This window comes from Myotis myotis, unplaced genomic scaffold (genome assembly GCF_014108235.1).
Source record: "Myotis myotis isolate mMyoMyo1 unplaced genomic scaffold, mMyoMyo1.p scaffold_m19_p_2, whole genome shotgun sequence".
Taxonomy (NCBI): domain Eukaryota; kingdom Metazoa; phylum Chordata; class Mammalia; order Chiroptera; family Vespertilionidae; genus Myotis; species Myotis myotis.
Window position 1 is genome coordinate 88,718,669 of NW_023416324.1, and position 15,158 is coordinate 88,733,826.

At 40.5% G+C, this 15,158-nt stretch overlaps 1 protein-coding gene across 5 annotated transcripts in view; it reads right to left on the bottom strand.

Annotated features, from left to right (window-relative positions):
- Window positions 1-15,158, bottom strand: part of SNRNP48 (small nuclear ribonucleoprotein U11/U12 subunit 48) — a 29,107-nt gene that overhangs the window by 1,629 nt on the left and 12,320 nt on the right. For 3 of the 5 annotated variants that reach the window (XM_036349382.1, XM_036349383.1, XM_036349386.1), the window contains 2 exons: window positions 511-599; window positions 13-252 (listed from right to left, as the gene is read on the bottom strand). In XM_036349382.1, coding sequence (XP_036205275.1) covers window positions 13-252; window positions 511-599 — 329 coding nt within the window. The remainder of the gene's footprint in view (window positions 1-12; window positions 253-510; window positions 600-15,158) is intronic. The other 2 variants (XM_036349385.1, XM_036349384.1) reach the window with 1 other exon arrangement.

Here is a 15,158-nt window from a genome sequence, read left to right on the forward strand (position 1 = left end):
CGTTAGACTTACCTCTCTTTCCTCCCTCTTGAGTCCCAATTTTTATCTTTATCTTTATTTCTTTTTCGTTTATGTGGGCTCCTACTCCGATCCCTTCTATGCCGTGAACACTCAGCATCCAAATAGCTTCCACCAGACTGCCGTGAATCTACTGAAGCTGATCGCCTTTTTTCTCTCCTGGAACAGACAGGACCATTCATCAGTTCACTTTCTTCACTGGTCTTCAGTGTGCACCAGCCTAAAGTTAATGTTCTGCATCAGACCAATGATACAGGATCTAAATAAGTATGTGAAATCTTACAAGTCATATAAGAGGGCAAAGAGACACCGTTTTTGTTTTTTTTTTAACAAGTTTTACAACTCCAGTGTAATAATCCTGGGCAAAGATGAGAAACAATAAGTGCTCTGATGAATTCTAGTGTGCTACTGATGCCCTTGGAAATACTAAAACTTAAACGATTATAAGAGTTTAAAAAGAGAATATTTTCACCAATAAACACAATGACATACTTTTCAGCATCATCCTCTGCTTTTTCCTGCTCTTCTTGCCAATTATTACTGAGTTCTTCCATGTGCACATTTATCACATCCCGAATCACCTTAAAGAGATAAGCACAGAATTTCAGATAAGAAAGCTATTCAAAAAATTAAGTTTAGAGCTAGAAATAATCACTGCTGACAATAACATATTTATTAAAAGCTACGATAGACTGTGGGATGTATGCAGTTTAGAAAACATTAAAAAGACAAGTCCAATTGGAATATGAATGGCAGATTAAAGTATATCCATGTTAAATTTGCTAAAGTTAATAACTATACTATGATTATGCAAGAAAATATCCCTATTATTCGGAAATAGTATTAGGGATAAAAGATCATAATGAACAGTTCAGAAAAAAAATTAATGTACAGATAGAGACAGAGCAAAAAATGTAACGATAAAGAGCACAAATGACAAGCAAATGGGGCAAAATGTTAACAATGGTGATCTGTATAAAAGACACACAGGAGTTCTTTGTACTATCTTGAGTTTTGCAATTTATTTGTCTGTTTGAGATTTACAAGTAAAACTCTTTCTAAGGAATCTTATAATTAAGTCAAGATGACAGACAAAACATGAAACACACAGTCACTTCACAGATACTTTCCCAGTGAGCCTGTAGATCACTCACCTAAGAACCATTTAAAAGTTTTTTCCTTCCTATTTATCCCATAGCATCGTCAAGCACAGGGGTTGGCCATTATTTGGGTGAAACTGAAACAGAAGGTTACAGTTGGTTCCTGCATGCCTAATTAGGAAAGTTCTAAGGAGAAAGGTATGGGAAACAAGGGGCAACCTCAGAGACACACACTATGAATCAGGTATAACTGATTTTCTCCCCACCTCAAAAAACTTTTCAACAGCTCCTGAAGTAAAATGGAACAATGTCTAAACTCCTTAAAACAGCCTTGGAACCCTTCCACAATTTTACTATACCACATAGAAGTCAGCTTTATCTCCTACTGGATGATCCTTCAAAATCCCTAAGTTCTAGCCACCCTGGATTACTAATGGATCCCTGGAAAACTCCCATACTTTTATTCGTTTTTAGGAACACTAGTTCTTCCACCTGGAAAATCCTTACCCACCATTTCCACTCCTCCACTATATTCTCTTGTGGAAAATCTAAGATAGGAGAAGGCCTACCTCAGGGAGTGGCACGAGTCACACATACCTGAATTCCAATTCAGCTCTAGCACTTCCCTGTATCTCTGCTCAGTAGCTCTATGTGAGCTGTGTGAAACCAAATATTATTAGACATGGTTTCCACAGAGCCGCCACATAGAAAGAGCCTATAAGCAGACATTTACTTACTCCCTTCTGCTTCTCCCTTCTCTCAAATACTATCTTCTCTATGAAGCCTATACCAGTCTTCCCTTTTAAAAAATTGATCCCTCCACCCACACACTTTGATCTCACCTCATTTTAGCACTTACCACAATCTGTGTTTTGAAAAATCTTTTTTATCTCTTAAACTATAATAGCTCCTTAAGGGTGGGGTCTGTGTGCATTTATCTTTATATACCCCACACCAGTATGTTATGCATAGTAACTACACTAAAAATAAATTTTTACTGAAATTAGTCAACGTTCAGGTTCTAAGTCAGAGCAAACAAAAATTATCTATATATATAAAACCCTAAGGGGCCGTTCGACCTGTCAACTGTTCGACCATTTGACCAGTAGCTATGATGCACACTGACCACCAGGGGGCATATGCTCAATGCAGGAGCTGCCCCTCGTGGTCAGTGCACTCCCACAGCGGGAGTGCCGCTCAGCTGGCTGATGGGCGCCAGATGCCAGGCTTACGAGAGGTGAGCACAGCTGTGGCAGCCCGAACCTCTCTGGCTGCCGCAACAGTGCTACTGAGTAGCAGCGGCAGCAGGTCCAGCGGAACCAGGATGAGAACGAGTAGCGTGGCCCTGGCCCGCCCATGCTGGGGCTCCTCCCCATCCGCCTGCTGCTTCGCACACTACTACATCCCTGGGGAGGTCCCAGATTGCAAGAGGCCTCTAGTATAAGATATCAATGAAACTAGGAATGAATATAATGTTGAAAAAGCCCTGGCCAGAGATAAATTACTAAGAAAAAATGTAAACACTGAAGTATTTTCAGATGAAGATATTTGGGATCTGTTTCCAAAACAGAGAAGGAGAAGACAGGTGGTAAATGGGGAATGAATAAAACAAGATCATATGTTGAGGCTGGGTCACGGTACATAAGAGTTCATTAGACAAGTCCATCCACTTTAGGATATGTTTGAATATTTCTGTAATAAAACGTCAGCCATCGCTCTGGCTGGTTTGGCTCAGTGGATAGAGTGTCGCCTGTGGACTAAAGGGTCCCGGGTTCGATTCTGGTCAAGGGCACATGCCCAGGTTGCAGCTTGATCCCCAGTAGGGGGCCATCCAGGGGGCAGCCGATCAATGATTCTCATCATTTATTTTTCTATCTCTCTCTCCCTTTCCCTCTCTGAAATCAATAAATACATGTTAAAAAAAAAAAGTCAGCCATCAAACTGTAAAAAAAACCACTAGCAGCAACACAAACTTGATCACAAAGTTATGAGAGTAGAGAAGAAACAAATGATATACAACAAAGTATTTAATGGACTGTTAGAATCACTAAGGTAGTATAACATGGTCCCAGACCTCTACTGGGAGAGATAAGTCTACAACACATACATACTTTAATTGCAAAAAGAACAGCATAATATTAAGTGCTAGGCTGTGTGGTGCAGAACATCTATCCTATCTAATGAAAGGCTAATATGCAAATTGTCCCCACAGGCGGGAGTTCAACCAACTGGGAGTCAGATGTGCACTGACCACCAGGGGGCAGTGGTGGCAGTTAAGGGAAGGGAGGCCCTGGCCGGCAGCCAGCAACAGTCAGGGACCCTACCAGTGCAGGAATTTCGTGCACTGGGCATCCAAGCCTGTATAATAAAGATGTGATATGCAAATTGACTGTCACGCCCTCACATAAGATGGCTGCCCCATGTGGTCACAGATGGCCACCACAAGATGGCCGGCAAGGGAGGGCAGGAGGGGGCGACCAGGCCTGCAGGGAAGGGAGGGCAGTTGGGGGCGACTGGGCCAGCAGGGGAGGAAAGCTGGAGGCAACCGGGTTGGCAGGGGAGCAGTTAGGCATGGATCAGATTGGCAGGGGAGTGGTTAGGTGTCAATCACGCCAGTAGGGGAGTGGTTAGGGGGTGATCAGGGTGGCAGGCAGAAATGGTTAGGGGCAATAAGGCAGGCAGGCAGGCAACGGTTGGGTGACAGCAGTCCCGGATTATGAGAGGTATGTCCAAATGCTGGTTTAGACCCGATTCCTTGAGCACCTGGCTCTGGTAGCAAGAGGAGATTGTGCCTCTGGGTCCCACAGATCATCTCCTACACAAGGTCACTCCTTCAGGGCTACTTTGCCTAATACATATAGACAAACACAGGGAGTCAGGCAAAATGAGGAAACAAATATGGGTCAAACCAAAGAACAAAACTAACTCAAAAAAAATACCTTAATTTAACAGGTAAGCAACCTACCTGACAAAGACTTCAAAGTAATAATCATAAAATTGCTCACTGAACTGCAGATGAACATGAAACTTTAAGGACAGAAAATATAAAAAAGGACCGAAAACAGAAATTATAACTGAACTGGAAAATACACTAGAAGGGTTCAACAGCAAACTGGATGAAGTAGAAGTAAAAATAAGTGAGTAGGAAGACAAAGCAATGAAACACCCAGACAGAGCAGCAAAATAAAAATAAAAAAGAATTTTAAAAAGAGAAGCTACCTCAGGAGACCTCTGTGATAACATCAAGTGGAATAACATTCACATTATAAGGGTCCCAAAAGGAGAAGAAAGGGCCAGAATAGTTATTTAAAGAAAAAATGGCAAAAACATGTCCCTAATCTTGGAACAGAAACAGACACCCACGTAAAGGAAGCCCAGAGTTCCAAACAAGATGAAACCAAAAGAACCACACCAAAACACATAATTAAAATGTTAAAGTTGCCTTGGCTGGTTTGGCTCAGTGGATAAGAGCATCAGCCTGCGGACTGAAGGGTCCCGGTTTGATTACAGTCAAAGGCACATGCCTGGGTTGTGGGCTCAATCCCCAGTAGGGGGCATGCAAGAGGCAGCTGATCAATGATTCTCTCTTATCATTGATGTTTCTCTCTCTCTCCCTCTCCCTTTCTCTCTGAAATCAATTAAAAATTTTTTTTAAATGTTAAAGTTAAAAATAGAGAATCTTAAGGGCATTAACAGATAAACAACTTATTACATACTATTGGCCTGGTGCATGAAATTTTTGCAGTGGGGGGAGAGGGGGGATCCCTCAGCCTGGCCTGCATCCTCTTGCAGTCCAGGGCACCTCGCTCCTTACCGCTCACTGCAGCAGAGGCGGGAGAGGCTCCCACCACTGCAGCTGTGCTCAACAACTGTGAGCCTAGCTTCTGGAAGAGCAGTGCTCCCCCTGTGGGAATGCACTGACCACCAGGAGGCAGCTTCTATGTTGAGCGTCTGCCCCTGGTGGTCAGTGTGCATCATGGTGACCGGTCATTCTGCTGGTCTTTCCGCCATTCAGTCGCTTTGCATATTAGGGTTATATTATATAGGATAAGGCAAACCCCATAAGGCTACCTCAGATTTTATTTTTTTCAGCAAATCTTTATAGGCCAGAAGGGAGTGCCATAACATCCAAAGTGCTGTAAGAAAAAAATTTCCAACCAAGAATTCTCTACCTGCAAGGTTAACATTAACATCTGAAAGAGAGATCAAGAGTATTCTAGATAAGTAAAAGCTTAAAGAGTTCATCACCATTAAGCCAACCTTACAAGAAATGTTAAATGAACTTTTCTAAGCTAAAAAGAAAAGGCACTAATTAATAAAAAAAAAAACATACTCTTGAAAAGGTAAAATACATGCACATTTGAAAAGTTAAATATATAGTAAACGTATCAAATCAATCATATATAAAGCAAATATCCAGGTTAAAAGACAAAACAAGTGAAAGTAAATAAAATTACAACCAAGGAAAAGATAAACATAGAAAATGTGTTGTCAAGAATATAACATGAGCAGAGGAGTAAAAATGTAAACCTTGGGAATGTGTTCAAAATTAAGTTGCTATCAACTTAAAAAAAGACTATTGAATGCATAGGATGCTGTTCAGACTGCAGAACGAGTTTGGACCCATTACACACAGGTTATGGGTGGACCACCAGCTTCTCTGTGGAGACACCTCAACTTGGACAGCCATACCAGGACATATCCCCTTGAAATTAACACTAAAGAAACTGTAAGCTATCTGCTTTAGGGATCTGGAAAATTGCAGGGGCTTACAATGTGGGCTGGGGAAATATGTACAATCAGAATCATGCTTACCCAGTTAAGCTGATTATAGATAACTTGAATGACTTGGATATTTCAGCCTATAGGCCAAAAGATTGGCTAAGACAGGATTTAGGAGATGTCACAGGACAAGATCCCCTAGGCCACTGTCACCACCATGCAAGTAGAAGTAGGATATAAGGGAAAGATTGCCTGGGTGGAATGGATTAAATACTCTGTACACGCCCTAAATAAAAGCGACTGTTACACTTGTGTGGCAGTAAGGTGAGAAGCCCAAGTGGCCCCATTTCCATTCAGATGTACCGGATGGACCTCAGACCGTAACGGGATAGAATATATGCTTGCCCTGTATCAGAAGGAAACCGCCTGGGGAAACGCTTCCTATAAGACTCTCTCCCTGTTGTTCCCATTCAACAGAGGTAAAGAACAAGGACCCCCCCAAAATGATCCAGCCCCGTCCTCTGACATAAACTATACCTCCTACCTCTCAAGGGGGAGCAGGCGGGGGGGGGGGGGGGTCGTGCGCCGGGAACAGTACTCAGAGTTTATGGGGAATTTATCCGGATGCGTAAATGGCCGAGTATCCTCAGAAGCCCATCATGTTGCACTGCCGAAACCCCGTGCTAATGTCTGGTGGTGTTATGGGGGACCCTGACTTGTGGCCTTGCCCAGCAAATGGAGTGGAACTGCGCTCTGATACAATTGGCTATCCCTTTCACGTTGGCATATCATAAATCTTTTTCAAGGAACAGACAGACTAGGAAGAGGAGAGTCCAGGGGGCTCCTCTGATCCCCATATTTACACAAATCCCATTGGGGTTCCAGGAGAAGTGTCAAAGGTGTTTAAGACTAGAAATCAGATTGCTTCAGGAATTGAACCTGTCCTGTTCTGGTGGCCCACTGTAAACAAGAATATAGGTTAGATTAATTATATGTACAATAACCAGCAAAGGCTTGTTAACTGTACTTGAGATGCACTTAAAGGTATAGCTGAATAGCTACATGCCACCAGCAGAATGACGTGGGAGAATAGGTTGGCCTTGGATACGATTCTGGCAGAAAAAGAAGGAGTTTGTGTAATGATGGGGGGCCAATGTTGTACATTCACCCCCAACAACGAACCGCCACTAAGGCACTACAGGGATTAACAACTCTAGCTAATGAGTGAACTGAGAATCCTGGAATTACCAATCCTTTCTCCGATTGACTAGAGCAGTGATGGAGAACCTATGACACGCGTGTCAGAGGTGACACACAAACTCATTTTTTTGGTTGATTTTTCTGTTAAATGGCATTTAAATATATAAAATAAATATCAAAAATATAAATCTTTGTTTTACTATGGTTGCAAATATCAAAAAATTTCTATATGTGACACGGCATCAGAGTTAAGTTAGGGTTTTTCAAAATGCTGACACGTGGAGCTCAAAAGGTTCGCCATCACTGGACTAGAGCAATGGTTCGGAAAATGGAAGGGAATGATGGTACCCATGCTCACCTCTTTGATAATCAGGTTAGGAGTTATAGTAATGGGATGTTATCTCATCCCATGTATGAGAGGTCTTATCCAAAGGTTAATTGAAACTACATTGACCAAACAGTAAAATAATCTTCTCCTAGACACTGTAGAGCATGGAAGTCAACAAGCGTTAGCCATGTTTGAAGAAAAGAGTTAAATAAGAAGAGGGGAGAATTGTGAGAATAAACAAGTGATCTTTTCTGTCGAAGAAGGGAGTTTAGGCAGCCACCATTTTGTCTTGCATGACTTGCAGCTCCCCTGGGGGCCACCATTTTGAAATGGCAAAGGTCAACCCTTCCCTTATTCCTTTAAATTAGCCAATCACGCAAGACTGTGAGCCTAAGCTCTCACCAATCAAGAGTAAGGGACAGATGACGATCCAGACATAAAACCCTGAGCGGACCACCAGCTCAATGATCAGTGTAGCCAGATCCTGTGCATGTGCACCCTCCTTCAGGAGTAAATTTGCCTTGTAAAAAAGAAAAATTAATTATAAGATGATAACCAGAAAAATCACAAAAACCTGGATATTAAAGAGCATGCTAATGGACAACCAATTTATCATCAAAGAAATCAAAAGGAAAAATAAAAATTACGTAGAGACAAATGAAAACAGAAATATGACATATCAAAATCTAAGGGATGGAGCAAAAGCAGTTCTAAGAGGGAAGTTCAAAATATAGGCCTAAATCAAGAAACAAGAAAAATCTCAAACTATCTAAGTTTACATCTAAAGGAGCCCAAAGTTAGTAGAAGTAAGGAAATAATGAATACCAAAGAAAAAAATAAATGAAAGAGACTAAAAGAAAAAAAAAAGAAGATCAATGAAACGAAGACCTGGTTATCTGAAAAAATAAACAAAAATCAACAAAATCTTAGCTAGACTAACCAAGAAAAAAAGAAGGGCTCAAGTCCAAAATGGAAGAGTTGTTACAACTGATACCATAGAAATACAAAAGATCTTAATGGACTACTATGAACTATTATATACCAACAAATTGGACAACCTAGTATAAATTCCTAAAAACATACAATTTTCCTGATTGAATCATGAAGAAAAGGAAAACCTAAATAGACCAATTACTAGTAAGAGGACTGGATCAATAACCAGAACCTCATAACAAATAAAAATCGGGGACCACATGGTTTCACTGATGAATTCTTCTGAATATTCAAAGATTTAATAATACCTATCCCTCTCAAACTCTTAAAAAACTGAATAGAAAGGAACTCTTCCAAACACATTTTACAAGGCCAGCATTTCCTATACCAAAACCAAACAAGGACACCATAAAAAAAGAAAAGTACAGGCCAACATCCTTGATGATCATGAATGCAAAATCCTCAACAAAATATTAGCAAACCAAATTCAATAATACACTAAAAGGATCCTAGACCACAATCAAGTGAGACTAATTCTTGATATGCAAGGATGGTTCAACATTCATAAATCAATCAACAGGATACATGACATGAACAAAATGAAGAATAAAAATCATGTAATCATCTCAATCCATGCAGAAAAAGCATTGGACAAAATTCAACATCCATTTACTATTAAAAATTCTCAACAAAGTGAATACACATAGGAAAATTATCTCAATTTAATAAAGGTCATATATAACAAACCACACCTAATGTACTCAATGGTGAAAAGCTGAAAACTTTTCCTCTAAGATCAGGACAATACAAGGGTGCACACTCTTACTACTTTTATTCAACACTGGAGGCCTGGTGCATGAAATTCGTGCAGGGGGTAGGGGACAGCCTGGCCTGTGCCCTCTCACAGTGCGGGAGCCCCGTGATTGATTGCCCCAAAGAGGTAGGCCCCGCTCACCCATCCAAGGCTCCTCGATAGATTGCCCCAAAGAGGTAGGCCGGAGCTGGGGGTCCCACCTCCACTGTGCATGTAGCCATCTTGTGACAGCATGAGAGCATCACACGTGAGGGCATGATGACTACTTAGCCTTTTATTAGTAAGGATAGTGTTGGAAGTCCTAGTCAAAGCAATTAGACAAGAAAAAGAAATTAAAGGCATAGAAATCAGAAAGGAAGAAGTAAAACTGTATTTGCAGATGATGTAATAACTATATATAGAAAACCCTAAAGACTTCATCAAAAAACTGTTATAATAAATGAACTCAGTAAAATTGCAGGATACAGAATCAACATACAGAATTTTGTGACATTTCTATACACTGATAACTATCAGAAAGATAAATTAAGAAAACAATCCCATTTACAACTGCATAAAAAAAATACCTAGGGATAAATTTAACCAAGGCAGTGAAAGAGCTGTACAATAAGACACTGATGAAAGAAACTGAAGCACAATAAATGAATTTGAAGAATTAATATCATTAAAATGTCAACACTATCCAAAGCTATCAGCAAATTCAACGGAATCCCTATCCAACTTCCAATGGCATATTTCATAGAACTAATACCAACAATTCTAAAATTTTTATGGAACTACAGAAGACCCTGAATAGCCAAACCAATCATGAGAAAGAAAAACAAAGCAGGGGGTATCATGATCCCTGATTTCAAACTATACTACAAACCAACAGTAAGCAAAACAGTATATGATATTGACACATATGATACACAGACCAATGGAACAGAATTGAGGGCCCAGAAATAAACCTATATATATGCAACAAATTTATGACAAAGGAGCCAAGAATACATAATAAAGAAAGAACAGTCTCTTTAATAAATGGTGTTGGAAAAATTGGACAGCCACATGCAAAACAATGAAACTAGACCACTATTTTACACTGTGTATGAAAACTCACTCTAAATGAATTAAAAACTTGAATGTAAGACCATAAAAATCCTGGAAGAATATATAGGCAGTAAGCACCTTAACACTGGTCTTAGCAATGTTTTTGTGGCTCTCACTCAAAACAAAAGCTAAACAAAAACAATAAACAAATGGGACTACATCTGCAAATCATATATCTGCAAAGATGTTAATATATAAAATGTATTTAAAAACTCACACAACTCAACAACAAAACACCCCCTTAAAAAATGGGCAGAAAATCTGAATAGACATTTTACCAAAGATATACTGATAGCCAACATGCACAGAAAACATGTTCAATATCACAAATTATTAGGGAAATACAGTCAAAACCACAATAAGATATCACCTCACACCTATTAGAATGACTATTATAAAAAAATACAAAATAACAAGTATTGGAGAGGATGTGGAGAAAAGGTTAACCCTCATATGCTGCTAGTAAGACTGTAAATTGGTGCAGTTACTATGGACACACACACAACAGTATGAAGATTCCTCAAAAAATTAAGAATAGAACTATTATATTATCCAGCTATTCTACTTCTGAATATTTATCCTAAGAATACAAAAATACTGCCCTTGCCTAAGTGGTTCCGTGGTTAGAGTGTCGGCCTGTGCACTGAAGGGTCCCAGGTTTGATTCTCAGCCAAGGACACATGACTGGGTTGCAAGATTGACCCCCAGCCCTGGTTGGGTTGCATGCAGGAGGCAACTGATCAATGTGTCTCTCACATTGATGTCTCTGTCTCTACCCTCCCTTTCACTCTTCCTAAAAATCAATGAAAAAATATCCTCAGGTAAGGATTAAAAAAATGAAAACATTAATTTGAAAAGATAGCTCTGACCAGTGTAGCTCAGTGGACAGAGCGTCGGCCTGCAGACTGAAGGATCCCAGGTTCGATTCCAGTCAAGGGCATGTGCCTTGGTTAAGGACACATCCCCAGTGGGGGGTGTGAAGGAGGCAGCTGATCGATGTTTCTCTCTCATCAATGTTTCTAACTATCCCTCTCCCTTCCTCTCTGTAAAAAATCAATACAATATATTTGAGGGAGAAACCAAGGTGGAGGCATAGGTAAACACCTGAAATTGCTGCCTCGCACAACCACTTCAAAACTACAACTAAGCCGAAACCGGTTTGGCTCAGTGGATAGAGCGTCGGCCTGCGGACTGAAAGGTCCCAGGTTCGATTCCGGTCAAGGGCATGTACCTGGGTTGCGGGCACATCCCCAGTAGGGAGTGTGCAGGAGGCAGCTGATCGATGTTTCTCTCCCATCGATGTTTCCAACTCTCTATCTCTCTCCCTTCCTCTCTGTAAAAAATCAATAAAATATATTAAAAAAAAAAAAAAAAAAAAAAAACTACAACTAAAAGACAAAACAGACATCACCCAGAACCACAGGAAGGCTGGCTGAGTGGAAATTCTACAACTAGAAGGAAAGAGAAAAGCACACTGAGGAGGAGGTGCGGAAGTAAAGTGCAGAGGTACGGAGGCGCGCTCGCGGAAAGGGCTGGCAACAGGGCACGCTGGAGTCTTCTTCAATCGGGAGTCTCAAGCTCCCGATGGCCCTGACTCCAGTTCTGGGCAAGTCTCTGGGGACCCAGATTCATACGGGGAGAAACTGGACTGTCTGGCAGCAGGCGGAACTCGAGGGCAGCTTTCTCAGAGGTGCTTGCAGCGATTACCGTGGGACACTGAGACCCGGGGGCCTCTTAGGGCACGACTGAGGACCAGCCATAGCTGTTTACTCCACCCTGTTGATTCCCTGAGACCCCGCCCCACCCAAGCTGTGTGCAGACGCTTTTGCATATGAATGGGCTGGTCCTTTGAGATCTAAAATTCCCTAACAAACTGCAGCTGGGTCAGAGAGAACCAGAACATCGAAAAGAAGGCTCAAGGCCCCACAGCAGCTTGCATTGCTTCACAACTGGGCCTCATCTGAGCACCTCCAAACCCCAAACAAGGAAAAGGAATCTGCAGATCTCTCCATAGCTCCTGCTGAGAAGTCTCAGGCAGAGGCTAAATTAGCACCTCCTTAGAAATCCAAGAGCCTGAATACCTAGTGGTCAGAGTGGGACCATCCAGATTACAACTCCTCAGATCCATAAGGGACACACTCAGGGGGTAGACTGAGTGAGCACCAAAGCCCCACTGAATCAAGTCTTGCCCCATAAGGCTGTCTAAGGCACAGAAGTTCTCCCACTGTAGACACAGCTGATTCTCACAGACAACTGGCCCGGAGGTCAATTCCTCCCAGTGATACCAACATCAATCAAGGCTTAACTACAAGACTGTGCACACAGCCCACAAGGGGGTGCACCATGAGTGTCTACCTCAGGTAATTGGGGAGGCTGAGCCACTGGGCCCTATAGGACACCTAGCACACAAAGCCACTCTATCAACACAGGGAACCAGCCAAAATGCGGAGACAAAGAAACAGATCACAAATGACAGAAATGGAGGAAAGCAAACTACTGGATATAGAGTTCAAAACCACACTTATAAGGTTTTTCAAGAATTTTCTAGAAACCGCTGATAAATTTAGTGAGACCCTGGAAGATATGAAAAAGGACCAACTAGAAATTAAGCATACACTGACTGAAATAAAGAATAATATACAGAGATCCAACAGCAGGCAAGAGGATCCCAAGAATCAAGTCAAAGATGTGAAGTATGAAGAAGCAAAAAATACCCAACCAGAAAAGCAAAAAGAAAAAAGAATCCAAAAATATGAAGAAAGTGTAAGGAGCCTCTGAGACAACTTCAAGCATACAAACATACGAATTATAGTGGTTCCAGAAGAAGAGAGAAAGATATTGAAAACCTATTTGAAGAAATAATGACAGAAAACTTCCCCTACCTGGTGAAAGAAATAGACTTACAAGTCCAGGAAGCGCAGAGAACCTCAAACAAAAGGAATCCAAAGAGGACCACACCAAGACACATCATAATTAAAATGCCAAGAGCTAAAGACAAAGAGAGAATCTTAAAAGCAGCAAGAGAAAGAAAGTCAGTTACATACAAGGGAGTACCCATACGATTGTCAGCTGATTTCTCAACAGAAACTATGCAGGCCAGAAGGGAGTGGCAAGAAATATTCAAAGTGATAAATAGCAAGAAGCTACAACCAAGATTACTTTATCCAGCAAAGCTATCATTCAGAATTGTAGGTCAGATAAAGAGCTTCACTGATAAAAAAAAAAAGCTAAAGGAGTTCATCACCACCAAACCAGTATTATATGAAATGCTGAAAGGTATCCTTTACGAAGAGGAAGAAGAAGAAAAAGGAAAAGATACAAATTATGAACAACAAATACACATCTATCAACAAGTGAATCTAAAAATCAAGTGAATAAATAATCTGATGAACAGAATAAACTGGTGAATATAATGGAATCGGGGGCCTAGAAAGGGAGTGGACTGACTATTCTCAGGGGGGAAAAGGGTGGGGGGGGGGTGGTGTGGGAAGAGACTGGACAAAAATTGTACACCTATGGATGAGGACCGTGGGGGCGGGTAAGGGCAGAGGGTGGGGTGGGAACTGGGTGGAGGGGAGTTATGGGGGGAAAAAAGAGGAACAACTGTAATAATCTGAACAATGAAGATTTATTTTAAAAAATAGGTATTTTAAAAATAAAAATAAAAAGATATATGCACCCCTATGCTTGTCACAGCATTATTTCCAATAGCCAAGAAGTGGACACAACCAAAATGTCCACTGATGGATGAATGAATAAAGATGTCACATACACATAATAGAGTACTACTGAGCCATAAAAGGGAATGAGATCTTGCCATTTGTGGCACTATGAATGGACCCTGAGGGTATAATGTAAGCAAAATAAGCCAGGAATGGACCCTGAGGGTATAATGTAAGCAAAATAAGTCAGGAAGAGAAAGACAAATACGAAGTGACTTCACTCATGTGAAATCTTTTAGAAACCAAAACAATTGAGCAAAAAACAAAAAACAACACAAAATCTCATAGATACACATAACATATTGGTGGTTGCACAGTGAGCGAAAGGAGGAAAGTGGTCAATTGTATGGAGATGATAGTAACTAGACTTTTACTAGTAGAGGTGATCACTTTGTAGTAGCTATAAATATCAAAATACAATGGTGTACACCTGCAACTTATGTAACAGGAAAAAAAAATTAAAACAGCAAAACAAGAGCATGTCAGATGAGAAAACAACATGTATTGAAATGTGGAGGTAAGAATAAAGCTATGTAAAACCAGACATAATTTAAGACATATGCAAAAGAAAATACTTGGTAGAATGAGGCCAGATTGTGGAAAGTCTTTGAAATCATAGAGAAAAGAAAAATAATGTGGAAACAATTAGGGTTTTGATGAGGAAATTATTTAGAATCTGGGCAAGGTAATTCATGTTATCAAAAAATTCATCAACTCTACCCAGTAAATGACATCTGAAAATAAATCTAGATAAACATCAAGAGATTAATGAAATTAATCATAATTTTATAATATAGTTATATAATTATATAAATTATAAATAATTTGGCATGGCTCAGGGGTTAAGCATTAACCTACAGTGATGGCGAACCTTTTGAGCTCGGCATGTCAGCATTTTGAAAAACCCTAACTTAGCCCTAACCAGTTTGGCTCAGTGGATAGAGAGTCAGCCTGCAGACTCAAGGGTCCCAGGTTCGATTCCGGTCAAGGGCATGTACCTTGGTTGCGGGCACATCCCCAGTAGGGAGTGTGCAGGAGGCAGCTGATCGATGTTTCTAACTCTCTATCCCTCTCCCTTCCTCTCTGTAAAAAAAAAAAAATCAATAAAATATATATTTAAAAAAAAAAAAGAAAAACCCTAACTTAACTCTGGTGCCGTGTCACATATAGAAATTTTTTGATATTTGCAACCATAGTAAAACAAAGGTTTATATTTTTGATATTTATTT